The sequence below is a fragment of the Grampus griseus genome (assembly GCF_964374135.1).
Source record: "Grampus griseus genome assembly, chromosome: 7".
Taxonomy (NCBI): domain Eukaryota; kingdom Metazoa; phylum Chordata; class Mammalia; order Artiodactyla; family Delphinidae; genus Grampus; species Grampus griseus.
Genome location: NC_139001.1, coordinates 45410739 through 45430328, shown reverse-complemented (window position 1 = coordinate 45430328; position 19590 = coordinate 45410739). Strand labels below are relative to the sequence as shown.

At 32.3% G+C, this 19590-nt stretch overlaps 1 protein-coding gene across 1 annotated transcript in view; it reads left to right on the top strand.

The window, feature by feature from the left end:
* The window catches only part of GULP1 (GULP PTB domain containing engulfment adaptor 1), a 276087-nt gene extending 257394 nt beyond the window's left edge, over positions 1-18693 (top strand). The window contains exons 11-14 of the mRNA XM_082658306.1: positions 5643-5867; positions 7575-7713; positions 11904-11998; positions 17989-18693. Of these exons, the coding sequence (XP_082514432.1) occupies positions 5643-5867; positions 7575-7713; positions 11904-11998; positions 17989-18060 (531 nt within the window). The 3' untranslated portion in view covers positions 18061-18693. The remainder of the gene's footprint in view (positions 1-5642; positions 5868-7574; positions 7714-11903; positions 11999-17988) is intronic.
* Positions 18694-19590: the final 897 nt, after the last annotated feature.

The following is a 19590-nucleotide window of genomic DNA, read 5'->3' as shown; positions in this document are numbered from 1 at the left end:
GATGATATCTCATTGTAGTTTTGATTTGCATTTCTCTAATGATTAATGATGTTGAGCATTCTTTCATGTGTTTGTTGGCAGTCTGTATATCTTCTTTGGAGAAATGTTTATTAGGTCTTCTGCCCATTTTTGAATTGGGTTATTTGTTTTTTTGTTGTTGAGCTGCATGAGCTGCTTATAAATTTTGGAGATTAATCCTTTGTCAGTTGCTTCATTTGCAAATATTTTCTCCCATTCTGACGTTGTCTTTTGGTCTTGTTTATGGTTTCCTTTGCTGCGCAAAAGCTTTGAAGTTTCATTAGGTCCCATTTGTTTATTTTTGTTTTTATTTCCATTTCTCTAGGAGGTGGGTCAAAAAGGATCTTGCTGTGATTTATGTCATAGAGTGCTCTGCCTATGTTTTCCTCTAAGAGTTTTGACGTGCTGTTTTTAAACTTGTTCTTAAAAAACAATGCTTACAGGTCTCCTAAATATCACTTGAATGATTCAATCTTGGGTTCCTTTTCTGGCAAATGAAATATCCTTGATAGTTCCCATATTACATACGTCTGTATACTACTGAAATTGTGGAAATCTTTTCATTGGTTTTAGAAATTGGGTCTTCATTTTATTCAGTCATTTAGATATACTGAGTAAGTTCTGTTACTTGGCTGTGTTGTTTGCTTTTTGCTGTGTTCTAGCGGTTTGGCAATAGATTAGAGGTTAGGTTTTCCACCCTGTGGTACTAATTAACTAGGAACAATCTGATTTCCATTTATTACATTCACATGGCAGTGCTGCCTGTATTTATATCAGAAAAAAAGGGTTTATTCTGCCCTCCTAGCCTCATGAACGCCTCTGGAAGACTGTTCCATAATAAGATGTGGGCATAGCAAGCTAAATCAAATTGTTCTTCTTGATTCTAGTGTCTGGATGCTTGCATTTTACTTTTCTGGCTATAGAAGGTTTTAACCAAATTTTAACCTTTGTCAGGAAGTGAAATGAATAAAATTGTAGTCCTAAGAAATACTGGACTTTCTATTGCTGAGTAAAATAAATGTCTCCCTTTCAATTAAACCAAGTGTTACTGTATAAAATTTTACCTTTACATAATCAACTGTGTGGCCACTGATTAGGCTTGATAGGACAAATTATAACCTAAAATGTGTATTTCATTGTGGGTAAATAAAACTGCCAATTTATCTTCCTCTGGGGTTTTCTCAACTGCTATTGAAGTCAAGATGGACAAGAGCAGATTGTGAGAACTCTCAATTATACAACAAGCCAAATGTGAATCTTTAAACAAAAGCATAAATTTTAAACATGAACATTGATTCAAGAACGTTTGTTGCCCACAAAAAACGATGACCGGTTCACAACTTTCACAATTGTTACTTGCACAAATGATGGTTCTAAAGAAGTAAACCCTGTCTAATGGGAAGAAAAATATACCTGTATTTCATTCCACTTCTGACCGTGAGTACCTAATGAAGTCATTTGATCTCTCCTTGTTCCAGTTTTCCTCTTTGGGATATGTGGATGATGATAACCATTTAACTTGCAAGATTCTTGTAAGAATGTATAAGATAATAGGTCTTACAACTAAGAAGCCAATGTAACCAAACTGTGTATCTAGAAGTCTGAAAAAATAACATACGTGGAGCTATAAATTCTAGAAGTTTTTATCTTTTTTAACACCTTTATTGGAGTATAATTGCTTTACAATGGTGTGTTATTTTCTGCTTTATAACAAAGTGAATCAGCTATACATATACATATATCCCCGTATCTCCTCCCTCTTGCATCTCCCTCCCACCCTCTAGGTGGTCACAAAGCACTGAGCTGATCTCCCTGTGCTATGCGGCTGCTTCCCACTAGCTATCTATTTTACATTTGGTAGTATATATAAGTCCATCCCACTCTCTCACTTCATCCCAGCTTACCGTTCCCCCTCCCCGTGTCATGGACTAGAAGTTATTTTTGAAACTTATTTAAAAAGTGATGCTGAAAATGTGCCATAATAGTGAACTTCAAAAGAATGAATCAGCATGACAATGCAGAAGGATTTGCTAGAACATTTTACATTACCTTTATATTTCCCCATCTTTAGTGTTTTTTTTAATAATCGAAGTATCTAATCTTTAGTGCAGTTTTTTTGTTATTGTTTAGATGTATTCAACATTAACTGATAGGATTCAAACGCTTTTATGACATTTCAACATTGTCATATTTAGGCAAAGCTCGGAATTGAAATATTCACATGGCCTAATGCGCCAAGCCTCTACTTACTGAAAGAAAGAGCTGTAAAACTACAACAACTATGAATCTCAAATATGGGCACTCATTATTAATATGTCTTAATAACCTAATAATTTCTGCATAATTAACATGTAACTGTTGAACACAGAATTCCTCATTCCCCTTAGTATAATAATTCAGAGGCTGTACACCTTCCTGAAGACCAAAGCACTTAGAATTATGGGCATAAAAGGATTAAACAGTAGCGCCATAAACTTCTGTAGGAAACTCCCCAAATTTTGGTCTCTAGCCATCTGTAAAAATACTGACAGAAGGCCCAACACAAAAATATCAAACCATTTTCATCTGAACTATGTATTTCATTTCTTAAAAGAATAAGTATCCTCAACCTCTTAAAAATGCAAGATTAAAAAATGACTAGTTCCTGAACACTTAAATTTAGAGACACTGCTCAAAATATTTATCCAGTGCCAAAAATGCCACCGTATGCCATTTAGGGGCTGTAGTCACATATTCTTATTTAATAAGTGTAATAATTTGGTGCAGAATCAGATGCTATTGAAATATGCCTATGTACTTAGATTTCATTCTTATAAGGAATCAGATGTAACATCTAATTCCCTGACTTGAATTATTTCTAAGTTAGCAATGACAAACACAAATGTCAGCAGAGCCCAGGCTGTGGCCTAAACAAATGTGTGAAATGGGCATGTGGTGGAGTGAGGAGTTGGAGAGCAGACACCAACTTAGAAGGCACAGCTACTTGCTCAATACCAGTCAGTTATTTTTACGCAAGTTTGTGGGTCTACTTTCTTGATTTTCTAACTTCTAAACAAACTCTCTGGATTTTAATGTACAACCTCTTAATATTCACCTGTAAGCAACTGAATCAAAACTTATTTTAAAGACCTATGTGACCCAAACAAAAAATCTTAGTTGACCAAATCTAGATTACTGATGACCCAAAGGAAAATTGTAATAATTAGTGTTAGAGTTTTAAACTTTAGATACCCAAATTATTGACAGATAGCCCTGCTTTACCATTTTGAAAGTGAAAATACTTCTTAATTGGGGCATTGAAATATTCGATTATTTTCATATTATATACATTCTTCTTTTATATAAGTATACTTTCTCAGAGGAAGTAGAATACAAATATTAACACCATGATAAAACACTAGAGCACTTTTAAGTTAGGTTAGATTGGCCTTCAGTTTGTTTTGTGGCACCTGGTAAAGATGTTTTGATGAATACAAGTCATAAAACAATATAGAGTACTCCCATTTATAAGCCAAATGATACCAAGGACAACTTTCACATGATATCTTTTTATTTTTTACTCAGTACAGACATCCTTATCAATTTATAGTTTAAGTTAAAAGAAGTTGCTATAGTATACATTAAACAATAAATATTCATTGACATTATATATCAAGTATTCTAATATGTTATACAGATTATTTTAGAAAAACAAAGTTTTGTCCACCAGGAGCTTACAGTTGTTACCTATAATTAAGTAAAAGGTGGCTACCAACTACAAAAGTTTACAGTGAATTATATAGACCATGAAATAGATCTTAAAATTATATACATACATGCGTACATGTATACATTTCTATAGATAGATAGATCACTATAGAGATCAGTAGGGAAAGCAATCATTATGTAACTGTATATGCATATTAATAGAGTGATAAATTACATAATTCAGACCATCAGAGACTTGCTTCCACACTGAATTCTTTCCTCAACTTAAATCTGTCACTTTACGCTTCCTTCTTTCCCCCTCTGCTTCCTGAAATGTGTGAAGAGGTGACTCCTAGTTTAAAGATTCTTTCAAAGTTGTTTCTCCTAACTATAATTTTAGTTACAACCTTTCACCATGAGGTTTATCAAAAGCCAGATTTGTGTTGGCTGCCTCCAGGTCCTATTAGTGTTGAAAAATCTCTGCAGTGTGACTTGTAGCTGAGAAGTCTGGCTCCAGGTCAAATCCTTTAGGCCCTACAAAGTTACAAAGTCTTTCCATGGCAAGCCTCATGGGAGAAAGCTGCCCTCCTCACCCCAGATTCAGTGCACTCCTTGGAGGAGTTGTAGTCAGGGACTCAGCCCCCTTCACCACCCAGGCTGGCCGCACTATTACGCATTAACTGCATTCCCAGCCCAGGTACCTCCATTCAGAGCCCTCCTTATTGGAGGCCCTTGACCAAGGCCTCTCTTAAGTGCTTCATCTTTTGGGGGCCTTGAAAATACTTTTCTCCACTAGGATTCAGTTTTCAGTATTTTCTACTCCTAGTTCTTTTCCCTTTTCTTCCCTCTGCACTCCCATCTCCCCCTCCCCAAAACAAAACCAGCAGAAACCTTGTGTTCAGGGCTCCCTCCGGAGAGAGATACTGTCCTGCTTCTGTAATGATACTCCTGACCTTTGCCCAGTGCCATTCACTGGGGAAAAATGGGACATTGATGGAACCAGAACCTTCTTTCTGGCCTCTTGCTTACACTATCATTGTAAGTGAATAAAGGCTCAATTATTACATACTTTCATTTTGGTTGCTGTTTTAACTGACCACTCTGACATCTGGCCACTCAGCTCTGTCCAGTTCAGTACTTGACGGTAGCTTTCCATGATGTAATGGAAATAGCTTCCAAAAGTCATCCAAAGACTGATGTGCAGACCCAGTACAGTGTACTAGTTGCTTATTATTATTTATCTCTCTGATTTACTTGAGATGCTTGACAACTCCCTCTGCCCATCCCCCCAAAATTTTACCATTTGGAGCTTACTACCTATAGAAAGGGCATGATGATTGGAGTCAGATTGTTTTGAATTTTGGCTTTGCTTCTTACATACACAGGAGTAGCTCATAAAGAGTTTATGGGCCTTGATTCCCCTATCTTTATTATAATATGGATGTAATATTACTAATACTTCAAATGAATTTTTTGAGGATTAAATCTAAAATGTATGTTGTAGCCCTTTTTGAAAATTCTACAAAGTCTTAACTTATACCAGACTTCACTCCTACTGACATTTTTTTTCTTGTTGCTATCCTTCCTTTTTCCCATCTCAGTACACAGAGGCTCTCTCAGAAATAAATCTGTAGGCATTTGTCATTTTTCTCTCCACTTTCTTCCTCTCAAGTCGTATTGAATGTAATATTTTATTAAAATACCTAAAAATGTAATATTTCAGTGAAAAATCATCAAATTAAACAATCCAGAATCTGAAGACTCTTGCAATAGGAAAAAATCTACTCAAACGATTTGTTTTAATTTTAGTAAAGTTATTTTGAAAGTACTTATCATTTTCACAAAATATCCTAATACATTTTCATATATACTTTTTTTCTTTTTCCTCCACATCTTCTTTCTTCTCCTTAGTATATTTTTCTGTCATTCCTTTACAGCTGCTGCACAAAATGTCTGATCATGAGCAACACGGGTTTCAGAGATGCTCACCTTCTTTCTGGCGTAGAACTGATGATTCATCTCCCTGTCTAAATGTTTCTTCCATTACTGTCACTCCTGTCAACTCGCCTGATTCCAGACTATCATTGGGACTGTTAATACCACCACCTTCTAAATGTGGCCTTCCCAAGCCAATCAGTGAGAGCAGCATCCCAAGACCTCATGTAATTCGCTAAATAGAAAATGCTTTTTATTATCCCACGTATTTTTTTAATTCTGCCAAAATATGCCATTTATATAGTATTGAAAAAAATCAGGTATGTCTTGAATTGATGTGATGTGATCTGGGGCCCTTGTGTGCCATTTTTGCATCCTTTGGTCATCTGATCTCAGAGAGTTTCTAGTAGAGAGTGGTGGTCCAAATCCACAAAAAGATGAAATAGGACAGGTACTTTCAAAGATCCATCAGATATAACAACTGGGAAATTAGGCCATTGTTGAGACTGGCAAAAGCTCTTTCAGTAGAGTTCAGCAAAAAGAGCAAAGTCTGGAATGATCTGAGTTGAGGATTGGATGAAGTAAAAGGGCAAGAGATGTGATACCTCCTTCAAGGACCTCAGCTTTGAAGGGAAGGGAAAGAGATATGAGAGACGAGAGGAGTAAAGAGGCACTGGGTAAAGACCTTTTTGGTTGGTTTGTTTTAACAACAGTCAAGATCTGACAAAGAGGAGAGAGATGGAAGCCAGTGGAATTTGAGAGAGAGGCTGATTAGGAGAACAACATTCCTGAGTAGGAGGAAAGAGCTGAGGGATAAAGTTGCCTCCAAGTCTTTGGATAGTATTTGTAACTGATAGACTATCCATTAAAGTTAAAGTAAGTTGCTAAAGAAAGGGAGATGACAGCAATTTTCCTGCATGAAAAAATGTACTAACAGGTTTATTAACTGAATAGCAAATCTATCACTCTTTACACACAATCTATCACTCTTTACACACAATCAGCCTTTTTATCTTCACTACCTGCATCATCTGTGAATCAGTAAACAAATGTATTTTGAGAACACAAATTATAATATGAACCACTCTAAGCAATTCTAAACAATATTCATGTTCTTATAAGAAAAATAAATTTTTCTCACTATTTCTCTCCAAAATGGGAATTCTCTTTCTTTTATATCAATAGATGATATATATATATAAAATAATTTTTTTCCCTATATGACAATCAAAGTGATGATTGTCTCATTCTTTCATTACATCCTAGCCCAGACTGGCCCAGATAACTTAATCATTTTGTGATTATAATTTATTTCACAAGGTAGCTATTTATTGTAGAAAACGATGAAGTCTTATTCTAAGAAGAAAAGTCACTGCAATGAATATAATAGTTGGCTCCATTACAGTTATAAGTACAAATTAAAATAGACTCCTTAAAATGTTTTTAAAATCATTATCAATCGCTTTTGAATGGTTATATTTAAGATTCATCACTTATGTTCGGTTATTTCTGTCTAAATCTTGTAATCTTGTGCAAAATACATTACTGAAATCAAGGTTTTATATAAATAGTTTCTAACACGTTTTCAATTCTCTGATATAAGTGGCAATTATTTCTAGATATACAAAAAATCCAACATATCTTTTATATCTGTCTAGAATAGTATTATCACCATTTTTGCCATCATCTTTGAGAATATTTTTGCAGAAATTTTCTTTCCAATGAGCATTTAGCATAAGTGGTTGAGTCATATGAAATAGCCAATATGTAACTATTTTTTTTTTTTTGGTAACTATTTTTGATTTACAGAATGGCAAGTTCATATGACTCAACTGCATTTTTTGTTGTGCTTATATATGTTTTATATGTGTATGAAATATTTAGCATTATAATGTTTCTACATGGAATACTAATTCATGTTATCTTCATTGCAGGCAGGCAATGTGACACCTAAGTCTCCCTCCACTGACATCTTTGATATGATTCCATTTTCTCCAATTTCACACCAGTCTTCAATACCTACTCGCAATGGCACGCAGCCACCTCCAGTCCCTAGTAGATCTACCGAGATTAGTAAGCTTTCTAAACAAATCAATATTTTTGCTATATTTGTGTACATTTTAAATGTTTAATTAGCACTTTATGGGAAAGTATATATCTTAACAAGCTCACTAAAAATTTTAATCACTGAAGAATTATGTTTATATATATGTGCCAAATTCAGTTATTTATATTTTACTTAATAATTGAGAGTATACTACTAAAGACATCACTATTTGCATTTGAAACTATTTTATGAAAAATGATATTTTGGTATAGGCTTAGTTACATCATAATACAAAACAGTTATGTTTATTGTGTTGGGGTTATATTTTTAATGTTTTGTTTAATGATTAAGAACAGTCCTGTGGTAATTATTTTAATCATTTAGAACTCAGTTTAATTTTTTTATCATAGAGTATATGGATAGTCTTAGTTAAAGAAATATATAAATCTATGAATTCCATGATTTATTTATTAACCCTATGTAAGTGTTCTTTCTTTGATATCTACAAAGCTATAAATGCATTGCTTTTCTGATTTACTTTCTGTATATCTGGAAGGAACATAAAAGTCTCTCTGACGAAGTAGAAAGCATCTAACAGATGTTCATCGTCAATGTCTTGACTATATTTTGCTCTGTGCCCTGTCACAGAAAGTGAAAGAATAGTTTCCAATGGCCATGATCAGTCATCAGGTCTAAAGGGGCACTGAAGAAAAGAGAGTTTTACATATTTTGCTTTATTGCATCCTCTCTGGTTCACATTTGAGACGTTTTCAATGTAACTCTGAAGTTTTAGCTTAAGGCTGTAAAGCACTTCAGAGCCTATAGTTTATTTGTTTCCCCTGCAGAACTCAACAAAGTGCATTGCACATTTTAGGTATTCAGTAAATTTCAGAGGACTAATTTATAACTACAAAGTAATAACATTAGAACTTTAAAAATCAGTGAACAAAAATATTTCAATACTTTTGTTGAAATATAGTACATTTAAATTCTTCTGAATATATTTTGTGTCAATGCAAAATATTTTTTTCAAGGAAATAATCCATAATATACATGTGTTTTTAGAAAATGTTGCCAATATCTTGATATGGGGAATTTTTTGTCCTTAAGAGTGTTCCAGATCTCTTCCTTTACCACTGTTCTTTACTTCCTTGGACTACATCAGTGTTTTGCTCATTCATGTATTTAATTCAATGGGCATTTGTTTAGTACATACACTAGACTTGGGTTACATGCTAGAATTTGAAATATAAATTAGAAGTGTATCCACAATGTCAGGTTTTAATCCAAGTAGAATATAAATTGAGAAGAGTGAATAGATTTTAAGATACTTAGAAGGAATAATCCATCAGGATGGTAACTGAAAGTTCAAACTCCATTATGATTCAGGATTTTGGACCAAATGTTGTTAATGGGAAAACGAGAGGTAGAGAGGGGGAAACTGATGAGCCTCTTTTAAATGTTAGTGAGTTTGAAATGCCTTTGGAAAATCTAGGTAGAGATGGTCAAATGGTTTTTAGGGATTTATTAATGAGAAACTGAAGTAATATCTTGCTATATTTTTTAATGTCTATCTATCCCAAATGCCAGAGTTTAGTAAATACTGCAGTATATCATTAGAAAGATTAGATAGATACATAGATAGATAGAAAGAAATGGAGTTCTGATTACCACTGTATTATATCTATCTGTCATTTATCTATCAATCATCTTCTTGTCTATCTATACTAACAATTTAAGGACAGATTGTTCAACTCAGTTTTAATTGTAAGATTGTCTAAAACTGTAATCCAGTGGGCTTTTAGTAATAGGACTTTTTCTTTTAATGAAATCTTAAATGTATTCATTCATTTATTTTCTTTATATTTTAAATACATAAAAGCAGAAACCTACAAGATTGTTCCTTAGTTTCTCTCCTTACTGCCTGAGAACCCTAGTAGTTCTCCAGAGTATATTTTTGATCTTTGAATATGTATCAGACTTTAATTAATTTGTTTAATATCATGTTTCCTAATTGATTATAAATTACATGAGGGAAGGCACTTGACTCTAAAGTCCTTTCCTCAACTGTTTTAATCCATTGCCTAGCAAAATGTATGGCACATAATATGTGTTCAATAAATATTTAGTGGATAAACAAAAGAATGAGTGAAGTATCACCTATTTTTTTTATTTTGCTCTTGTATTAGATTAAATAATTTTCATGTCATTAATTACATAGCAAATCTTTTTAAATTGAAAATTGGACTTATATGACTTTTTGTTATGAATTTTAGATCCATCTGAGCTGATCAAAATATGCCAAAGAGCTCTATTATATTTATTAATTTGCCTGGTATTGATATGTCTACTTAATATGTAAAGTAGTACTTTTTTGACTTGTGGGGGAGTTGTGGACCCTTGAGTATATGATAAAAGTTAAACCTCTTCACAGAAAAACACAACATGCCCACTCATACAAAATTTTGCATTGCATTTCAGGAATGTTAAGGATCCCTTAAGCCCATCTGAAATCTCTGGTGATTTTGAGTCCCAACTTTAGAAAACCTGTGTAATGAGAATCTCTGTTCCTCCTGACAACTCTATTTCCTCTTTATTAATTCATTTCTTTTGACAAGCATGTACCACATGTAAAGCATTGCTTGATGTGTTCGTGGTACAGTGGTAACCAGGATACACCTCCAAAGAACAGTTCCTCTTTTCTCTAAGTTCTGGTTTATTGCCTACAATAAACATCGGACTGAGGAAAATATATAGTAACAACAATAATAATACCCATCAGTTATATGTATGGTGACAGTAAATTCCCATTTGTTTAGGAGTACCCTGTCTTATACCCTTCATCCTGGTGAAACTTGGTAGCACTCCTTTCACTCTTAAAAGTGTCTTTATTTGGAAGATAAATTATATGTCCTTCTTATTTATACAATACTTACCAGAACCAGGAGCTTCTAAACATTTTACATTTATTAACCTAATACATGAATCTGAAAAAATAATTGTAACTAGAGAAGCAAGAATCTTTCATAGGGCTTCCCTGGTGGCACAGTGGTTGAGAGTCCGCCTGCCGATGCAGGGGACGCGGGTTCGTGCCCTGGTCCGCGAAGATCCCACATGCCGCGGAGCGGCTGGGCCCGTGAGCCATGGTCGCTGGGCCTGCGCGTCCGGAGTCTGTGCTCCGCAACGGGAGAGGCCGCAGCAGTGAGAGGCCCGCGTACCGCAAAAAAAAAAAAAAAAAAAAAAAAAGAATCTTTCATAATGGGAGTCACAATGATTTAGAAGATATAATAGAACTCAAGTAGCATAAATATTATTTCTTACAAAGCATTTAATTTAGAGAATATAGTTTCCTGAAAAATGAAAGTCTTGATACATTATAAATTCCCTTGCCCATATATAATTTAATTTTTTGTCAGTTAAGGCTGCATTTAAATTGATTCAGAGGAAAGAAATTTCTTAAATTAAAAAGGAATTTTAAATCATAAATTAAGTCATAGTCCTATCAATTACAAACATCAATTTTAACTTTGATACTTCTTTAATGATTAAAAAAACAATGCAGACTTTAAAATATATGCACAGAGAGCTTTTTGATACTCAATTACTGCTATTTTTTTTAAAGGAAATTTGTTTGGGGGAAAAGAGGCATTTTTAAAGAACCTGTCTCATTGTGGTTATCTAGGAAGGTGATATGATTTTATACTACATGAGATGATGTGCCTTAAATTTTTTCTGGCTAAAAGGTGAGATTAAAGTACATGAACTGTGAGTTAAACTACTTCCTAATCTACTAGGTCCTACCTATTCCTTCGCTATTGTGTTGCAGAGTCATCAATAAATGGAATAGAGAAGTTTCAGTGAGTAATACGTTAATTTTAGTACATTTAAATTGCTTTAGTAAAGTGTAGGTATTGTAATATATTAATTATCAAATATTTGGTGAATTTGATATTAAGTCTTACTTAAAGACACAGAAACCTCTCTGAATAATAATTCTTTGTAACCAAATAGTTTTTAAATCGTCATAAAAGCGGATCTTTGCTTGCTTGTTGGTGTTTAACTAGTCTAAGCTCAGGAAAGCCCAACATAAAGTATGTGTGGATAGGGGCTCATTTGGTCATGCAGGTGCTTCTTTATATAATCCTGCCTTTGAAATGTAACTCACCCCAACTCACTCCTTGTCATTTCATATACTAAATTATTTTCTTCCTTTTAGAACGGGACCTATTTGGAGCAGAACCTTTTGACCCATTTAACTGTGGAGCAGGGGATTTCCCTCCAGATATTCAATCAAAATTAGATGAGATGCAGGTGACTATTTTAACAGATTGGCGCATAAATGTTTTTGTTTTCTTTTTTCTATGGGACTAAGAGAATGTTATTACTAAAACTACCCTTCCCTTGAACTGTTATCAACTTACTTAAAATAATTACTTTAAAATAACAATAACATACATTTAGTCCTAAAAATACTCAGACAGATGCTACGGATAAGGTTTCGTTGTGTTTTGTTCTTAATGGTGCGATTTACAGTGGCAAAAACATGGTTCTTTTTTTTTATACAAAATAACATAAATTCTTCATGAGTTAATTATTCAAAATCCAAAAATTGAAAGGTCATTGCACTAGACTTACAAGATTTGATCTCAGTCTTAACAATTAACAATTATGAATTTCAGAATTGTGAACGGGTGAAGGAAAATCATTGTAAGAATGAAATCAGTCTCTTAAAAAGAAACATTGTAAAGGGGGTCAACTGTATGGTGATGGTCAGAAAATAAACTTTTGGGAGCTTCCCTTCCCTGGCGGCGCAGTGGTTGAGAGTCCGCCTGCTGATGCAGGGGACACAGGTTCGTGCCCTGGTCCGGGAAGATCCCACATGCCGCGGGGCGGCTGGACCCGTGAGCCATGGCCGCTGAGCCTGCGCATCCGGAGCCTGTGCTCCACAACAGGAGAGGCCAAAAAAAAAAAAAGAAACTAAACTTTTGATGGTGAACACACTGTCCTGTGTACAGAAGTCGAAATATGATGTTGCACACATGAAACTTATATAATGTTATAAACCAATGTTACCTCAATTAATAAATAAAGCTGAGAGCTAAAACGAAGAATTCCAAAGGAAGAGGGGTATAAAATAATAGGAAGCATTGTAACTATAGTTCATAACTTCTGGGCTCTTACTGAAACAGCAGACACCAAATGACAGCTTCCTTAGGAATGTAGTCCAATTGAGTTTTCATTCCTTTCTCTCCCTTTTATTTTTCAATTCTGAATTGTTCTGGAAGTTTGAAGATATTGGTTTAGAAGCTTTGTACAGTGGGCGATGATTAGTAATTAGTCTTATAAGCACTATAATAAAGTCTTCTCTTTATATTTCCCTTTACATTTTGATGAAGTTATTATATCCTATTTTTCATCAAAAAGACAATATATACACAGAAGAATTCAGGCAGAGACCAATTATATGAAGCTGATTGAGAAGATGTGGTGAAGAGATGGAGTGGTTTTTATTTATTAGGCCTGGGTTAATACATTCACTCTCTATGCTTCATTTCCTGGGAAAAAAAAAGTTGAGGGGTGGATTATGATCTTCTAACACTGATAAAACACTGCTTCCTAGAAAGATAATAAATATCCTTTCACTGATTTTGGACTGAAGGTGTGAAGCAGTCTTCTAGGTATTATGTGAATATCCTTATTATTATAGATATAATAATGCCTCTGCATTTTAAAAGTTGGATTGTTTAACATACCTTGAGGTTTTTAAAGAATATGTCAAAACAAAAATTTCTCAAGTTGGGTGATTTATAATTCCCTTTTGCATGAAAAATTATTTTAAATCCTTAATATTGACTTAAACTGTAAACTATTTCTATAACATTTCTTAAATATTTACAAAAAAAGTTATATACATTTTATCCTTATAGTTCTTATACAACTATTAATTCAAAACTTATAAATTAAATAAAAGCGAAATTACAACACCTAATAAAATTCAGATTAAGAACTTTAATATAACAGCATGGATTATTTTATTTGGCTGAAACTAAAACCACCAACATCATACTTCTGTTGATATCAGCATGTATCTTGTTTGATGACACAATTTCCCCACATCTTTTCGGTAGTTAAAATACTACGAGACTTTCATTCAAATAGTGCATGATTATTTAGTGAGAATGCTTTATTTATTTCATATGAAATAAATTTATTTTCCTTTTCATTAGTTTTACCAACTATGGTTGTACTACCTTGGGACTAATGCTTTTGTAAGAACAAAAACAAACATGGGCACTGATGTGGTAGTATTTGTTCTCAAAGGTTATACAAAACACAAAGACTTTCTATTAATATTTTTTAGATTTTCACACAACAAATGTTTTCTATAGATGTTTGAAGATAAGCCTGTATCTCCAGATTTTTGTAGAAACCCAGTTTGAGAAACACTATATTGAAATGATTTAATGGTATGGTAGTCAAATAATGTTACGCTGTGGTATTTTTGCTTTTGTTTTCTTTTTGTCATTTCTAATATACTCTTAATGTCTTTTTTATTCTTTTCTGCTTTCATGGTGGGTAGCGCCAGAGATGGTTGGTATACTATTTTCATAATAATTTTAAACAACTTATAACTTCTTAAAGCTAAACCTTAATATTTGCTTTATTTATTTAATAAATATTCAAAAAGCAGTTTCACATGTATATGTCTGATTATTAGTTTTGTTTAAAGAGGTTTTATAACCCATACTTGAAGTTATTTTTTCAATGACTCAATCACTATTGCATTGTCCACCTCATTGCTTGTCTGTTTCTTTTAGTACACGATGTGTTTGCAAGGTCACTTTAATTAAAGTAAAGTAATATTTTAACTAAAATTTATAACGACTTTTGTTATTAATCTTGTTAGCCTAATTAATTGAATGCACACATTTAGCTACTATTTTTATCTTTGCATATAATGTAAAAACTTAATACAGTATAATGGGTTGTATAAACTATATTGAGTTAATAAGCCTAGTGAGATTTTTAATTTTCCTCTTTTATTTCAGAGGAAATCATAGAAATATCTCATGAATGTAAGAATTTAAACAGAAATGTTAAGCCATAGTTTTTATAAATTGTTAGAAAATTAGATATTTATTTGAAATCAATTATATCCTTATATGATTTGACATAATTTAAACTTCTTAGTACATGTCACTGACAGGCAAATCAGTTTAATAGTATTGATAGCCCAGAAGTGTACCTTGTATGTTATAATAATTTAATACATTAAAAAAGGAGAGTGACAAGTCAATGAAAGAATTTTGCATTAAGTGATATTAAGTCAACTGGTTAATAATTTAGGAGAAGATCAATGTATAGCTGAAGCCTACAACAAATGCTCAGATAAATTTTAGAAGCCTTGGGCAGTTTAAAATTTTTGAAATACAATTATATATATATCAGACTTTTGAATTGGAAAGAAATTTTTATAAGGAAAAGGAAAATATGTACATATAGTCACCTATAGAAGGTCTTCTATAGTTCTTTTAAATTTTCTCTTTAAAAAATATAACTATATCATGTACACATGATTAAAGTAAGTAGACAAATGATTAGGAAACTAAATAATCAACAGATAAATTAAAAAGTGTAGCTCACAAAATAAGACCACAGATGGCTATATACTTATAGACATGTTAAGTCTAATCAAAGAAAACATACAAATTAAGAACTATAAAAGCTATTTTAATCCAGCAAATTAAACATTATATTTTTTTACTAATATAGAGTGCAAATGAAATTGTGATGAAACAAGCACTCTAAATCATTGCTGGGCCAGTGTCAGTTCACAGCATCCCTTTGGGGAGTAATTTGTTACTAATACTTGTATTTCTGTTTGATGTCAAAAACTTTAATATAATCTATTCTGAGGAGAAAATAACTATGAATGTGGAAAATCTCTATGCATAAAAACATACAGTCAACCTTATTTATAACTATAAAATACAGGAAATAAATTATATTAAAATTAATAGAACATTATAAAATCATCAAATTAGTTTTACAGGGACTCAAAATAATCAAGTTTGTTCTGCTAAGATTAAAAAAGAGTATAGAAATTTATATATAATATATCTAATACATTAAATAAGTTATATATAATATATATTTATTTATATTAGTATTAATTTTTTTTAATTTATAGGTAGAAAAGAGGGAGACTCAAAGGACATACTTCAACATGTTAATTGTTGCATATGAGTTTTTTTCTTCCTTGATATGCTTTTCTCCATGTTTCAAAGTAAGAAAATGCAATTGGGGAAAGTATTTTATATAAAAATATATTTTTAATAATATATCAATAATAAGATCATTATTTTGTGTGATATGAGTTTATGATAGTTTCCATCACTACGTAAGTTGAATAAGCCTTATTTTCATTCAGACGTTTAAAATTCAAGAGGATATGGAAACCTTAGAAGGATTTAGAATGCATTAAGTCATGACTTACTAAATGAGGCCTGGAAGGAAGGGTCAGAAAATGTGTGGGAAATTTTAAGGGGAAAGAAAACCAAGGAGCCATATAACAATGTGTCTGTCAAAAGGGATAATTAAGTTAATCTAAGACGACTCCTAAAGAATCCTTATAAAAACATGGAGATATTCTTGTAAGTGATATACAAACATTTTTTGTTGAAACAATGACCCCTATTTTACTTTGATTACTATTCTGCCTTTCATATACTGATAACACATTGATAAATAGTATTTTCAGAGTAACTGAAGTGATAGTGGTTTAATTTCAGAACGAACTGATTAAAAAACAATGGTAAATCTTTCCAAAGGTAGTATATATCCACATTACTTACCTATCTATCTGTCTATCTATCTATCTATCTATCTGATATTCCAGAAGATGACATAGTACATAGATCCTCAGATATCCAAATAAAATATTTTAAAAAGCAGTTTATTTACAATATTTTCAGTTTAAAGTATTGACTTTTCTGAGTATTTGGCGGCTGTTTAAAAAAATATGCATACATGTGGCAAAATATTTCTCTTGTGACCAGAATAGGCTTTTAAAACAATGGTAAGTACTCTGACTTTTACTTAACTGAATATAATTTGTATTCCAAGTACCGAGAAGTACTTTTGAAAAATCCTTAAAGTGATGGCATTGCCGTGTGGTCTTTGTGCTTAGGCATAATGAAGAGTGTTCTTTAAACATTAACAGAGAAAAAGGTGTGGCTTGTATTTTGTAATGATTTTCTTCCTCTATATCATAATGTTTACATTGGATTTATAGTAAGTACATTAAATACTGGTTCTAAATGAAAGTAACTTGAGGAAATGCAAATAGATATGCAATTGCCTAACACACGAGTAGATACCATCTAATCAAACAAAACACAAAGCAGAACAGAGGACAAAAGCCTTCTTTTAGAGAGAGATTTTCTTTTCCTCAGGAATAGACTTTTGTCTACATTTCATTTTATGAGCAAGGATGGGGATTAGGAAGATGATAAGACCAGAGATGGCCCATAGTTCAACTACCTTGTACAGAAAAGAAAAGAGCTGGAGAGTAGAGAAGGACAAACATCTTTACCACTAACTTTTAACTCAAAAATCTTCAAAAAACTTTTTTTCATGGCAATTGGGTACTTGGTCTCAATAAATCAAAAGAAATTTAACTTCTAGAAGCATCTAAAACATGCTAGAGGTGAGTGGAATTCAAAGCAATAATTTGCAGCTACAAGGCTAGTAGAGGAAGCTTTCTCCATGGCGAAGTGATCTGCAGTCCTGTGTTACACATAGGATACAGCATTGCATTTAGGGAATACAATGCAATTTATTTTACCAGGCTCTGGATAGTGGTAACCAAGAAGAAAAGGTGAAAACTATCAGGCTGTCATCACCTTGAGGTCTAGCTATCTTACTTATATGAATATTGACCTTTAAAGCCAAGGTATTTAAGCAACAGTAGAATGACATAAAGTAGACTTCACTGAAAAGAAACATTTAAGTCTTAAAATTACTTAATTCCACATATTTCTGTTTTCTTCTATCTCTTATGCGTGCTAACCTCATGTATATTTAAAGCATTTAAAATGCTAACGGGTATAAAAGCATTTGATAAAAATTTGACAAGCCAACATCATTTGACATATAATTATTTCTTAGTTGATCAAAACATGAAGATTTCAACTTCTGCTCATACTCTCTTTCATTTATGGGTTGTTTTTTTTTTTTTGTTTGTTTGTTTGTTTTGCTATGAGCATTTCCTATTTTAATGATTTTACTTTATTTTGCAGGAGGGGTTCAAAATGGGACTAACTCTTGAAGGCACAGTATTTTGTCTCGACCCGTTAGACAGCAGGTGCTGATGTCAAGAACAAGAGGTCTTGAATCTGTTAAATTTGTTTTGTATACATATCTATTATTCATTATTACTTATGACAGGTATTATACATGTACCAATATATTTTTGAATCTCATAACTTTCTGAAAATTATTTCAGTAAAATTTCCTCATACTTTCACTGTTGAACTGTAGCATTTTGTTTTAAAAACAACTCACTGTAAAGTAAATCATACTTTTATGTTCCTTTCTGTTTGTTTGTAGAAGAATTTATAATTGAAAGACAAATTATCCAAATATCTGCCTGTGTCTGAGCTCTAAACAATTAGCTTCTTCAAATTTAAGTTCATTCTCTAGGATGCTAGTTTATTACTGATTTCCCAAAAGCCATACCTTAAAGATACCTTTCAGAGTCCTGAAGAGATACACCAATGCCAAACTAAATATGTTCTATATTCAAACCAATAGACATGTTACCATTCATTAGACAGATGTCATTTTATATATGAAATGTTGTTCATATTATTCGGAAAATGTAAACTTTGAATATAATACCACCAGATCATTTTAGCAGGTAAAATAACAAAAATATAAATTCCAATAATAATTAAACTAAATGTATTTAGAGTACTTATTAGTATAAGCAAGGTAATAATGTTAGTTATTGTTATCAGCTACACTCTAAATATTACACTTAAAATAAAATTTAATTTCTAATGAGATAAGTTACATTACTAAACATCATCTGATCTGAAGTTTCTGAAAAAAACATTTGGAATATATGCTGTCTATAGTTGCAGTATCTATTACCCATATATACTTTACCAAATATATTTTTTCTGAACTGAATAAGACTATCCTTCCTATATTTTCTCCTTCGATAAAGATATTTTCTCACCAAAGTTTATTTTGTGATGACCCATTAGTTTTGATACTGTTAAAAATCTATGGCACCTGTTCTTTATGAATTATCAACATTATTTAGCAAATTTAATTTGTATCTGTTTTGTTAAACTCAGAATCTCATTTTTCACAAAAATGAAATTGCTGCTCAGTTTAGTCTTTAACATGAACAATAACATTTTCTTGCAGCTGATTCTTGATGTGCTGATGAACTCTGACTTTTAAAAATGTTTGTTTCTTACACCTTTGCCCATTATGTAACAGACTGTAATTTGTACTGAGTGCAGCAAAATTTATGGACAAATTTATAATTTGGTTCATCACATTATAAGAAAGAAAATTAAATTAATGAAAATATGAGCTTAGATTGAGGGTAGATCTCAAAAATGTTTCTTTTCCTTTAGTCATGGGAATTTTCTTCACGTGCTAAAGGTACATTTTCACTAGGAACAGAAATCAAATAGGCTTATGCAATATTATATTTGTATGTATCTCCATAATGTTCTGTGGTGTATATAAGCCTTCTTGTTTGCTTTCTGTTATCTGCTAAGTTGTACCTTAATTAGAGGGTAGTATATGTTTCATAAAGAAGAGTCTTTATAATTTTGTTTGTCATATAGTATTTCGAAATTTGTATAATGAGGATGTTTAGA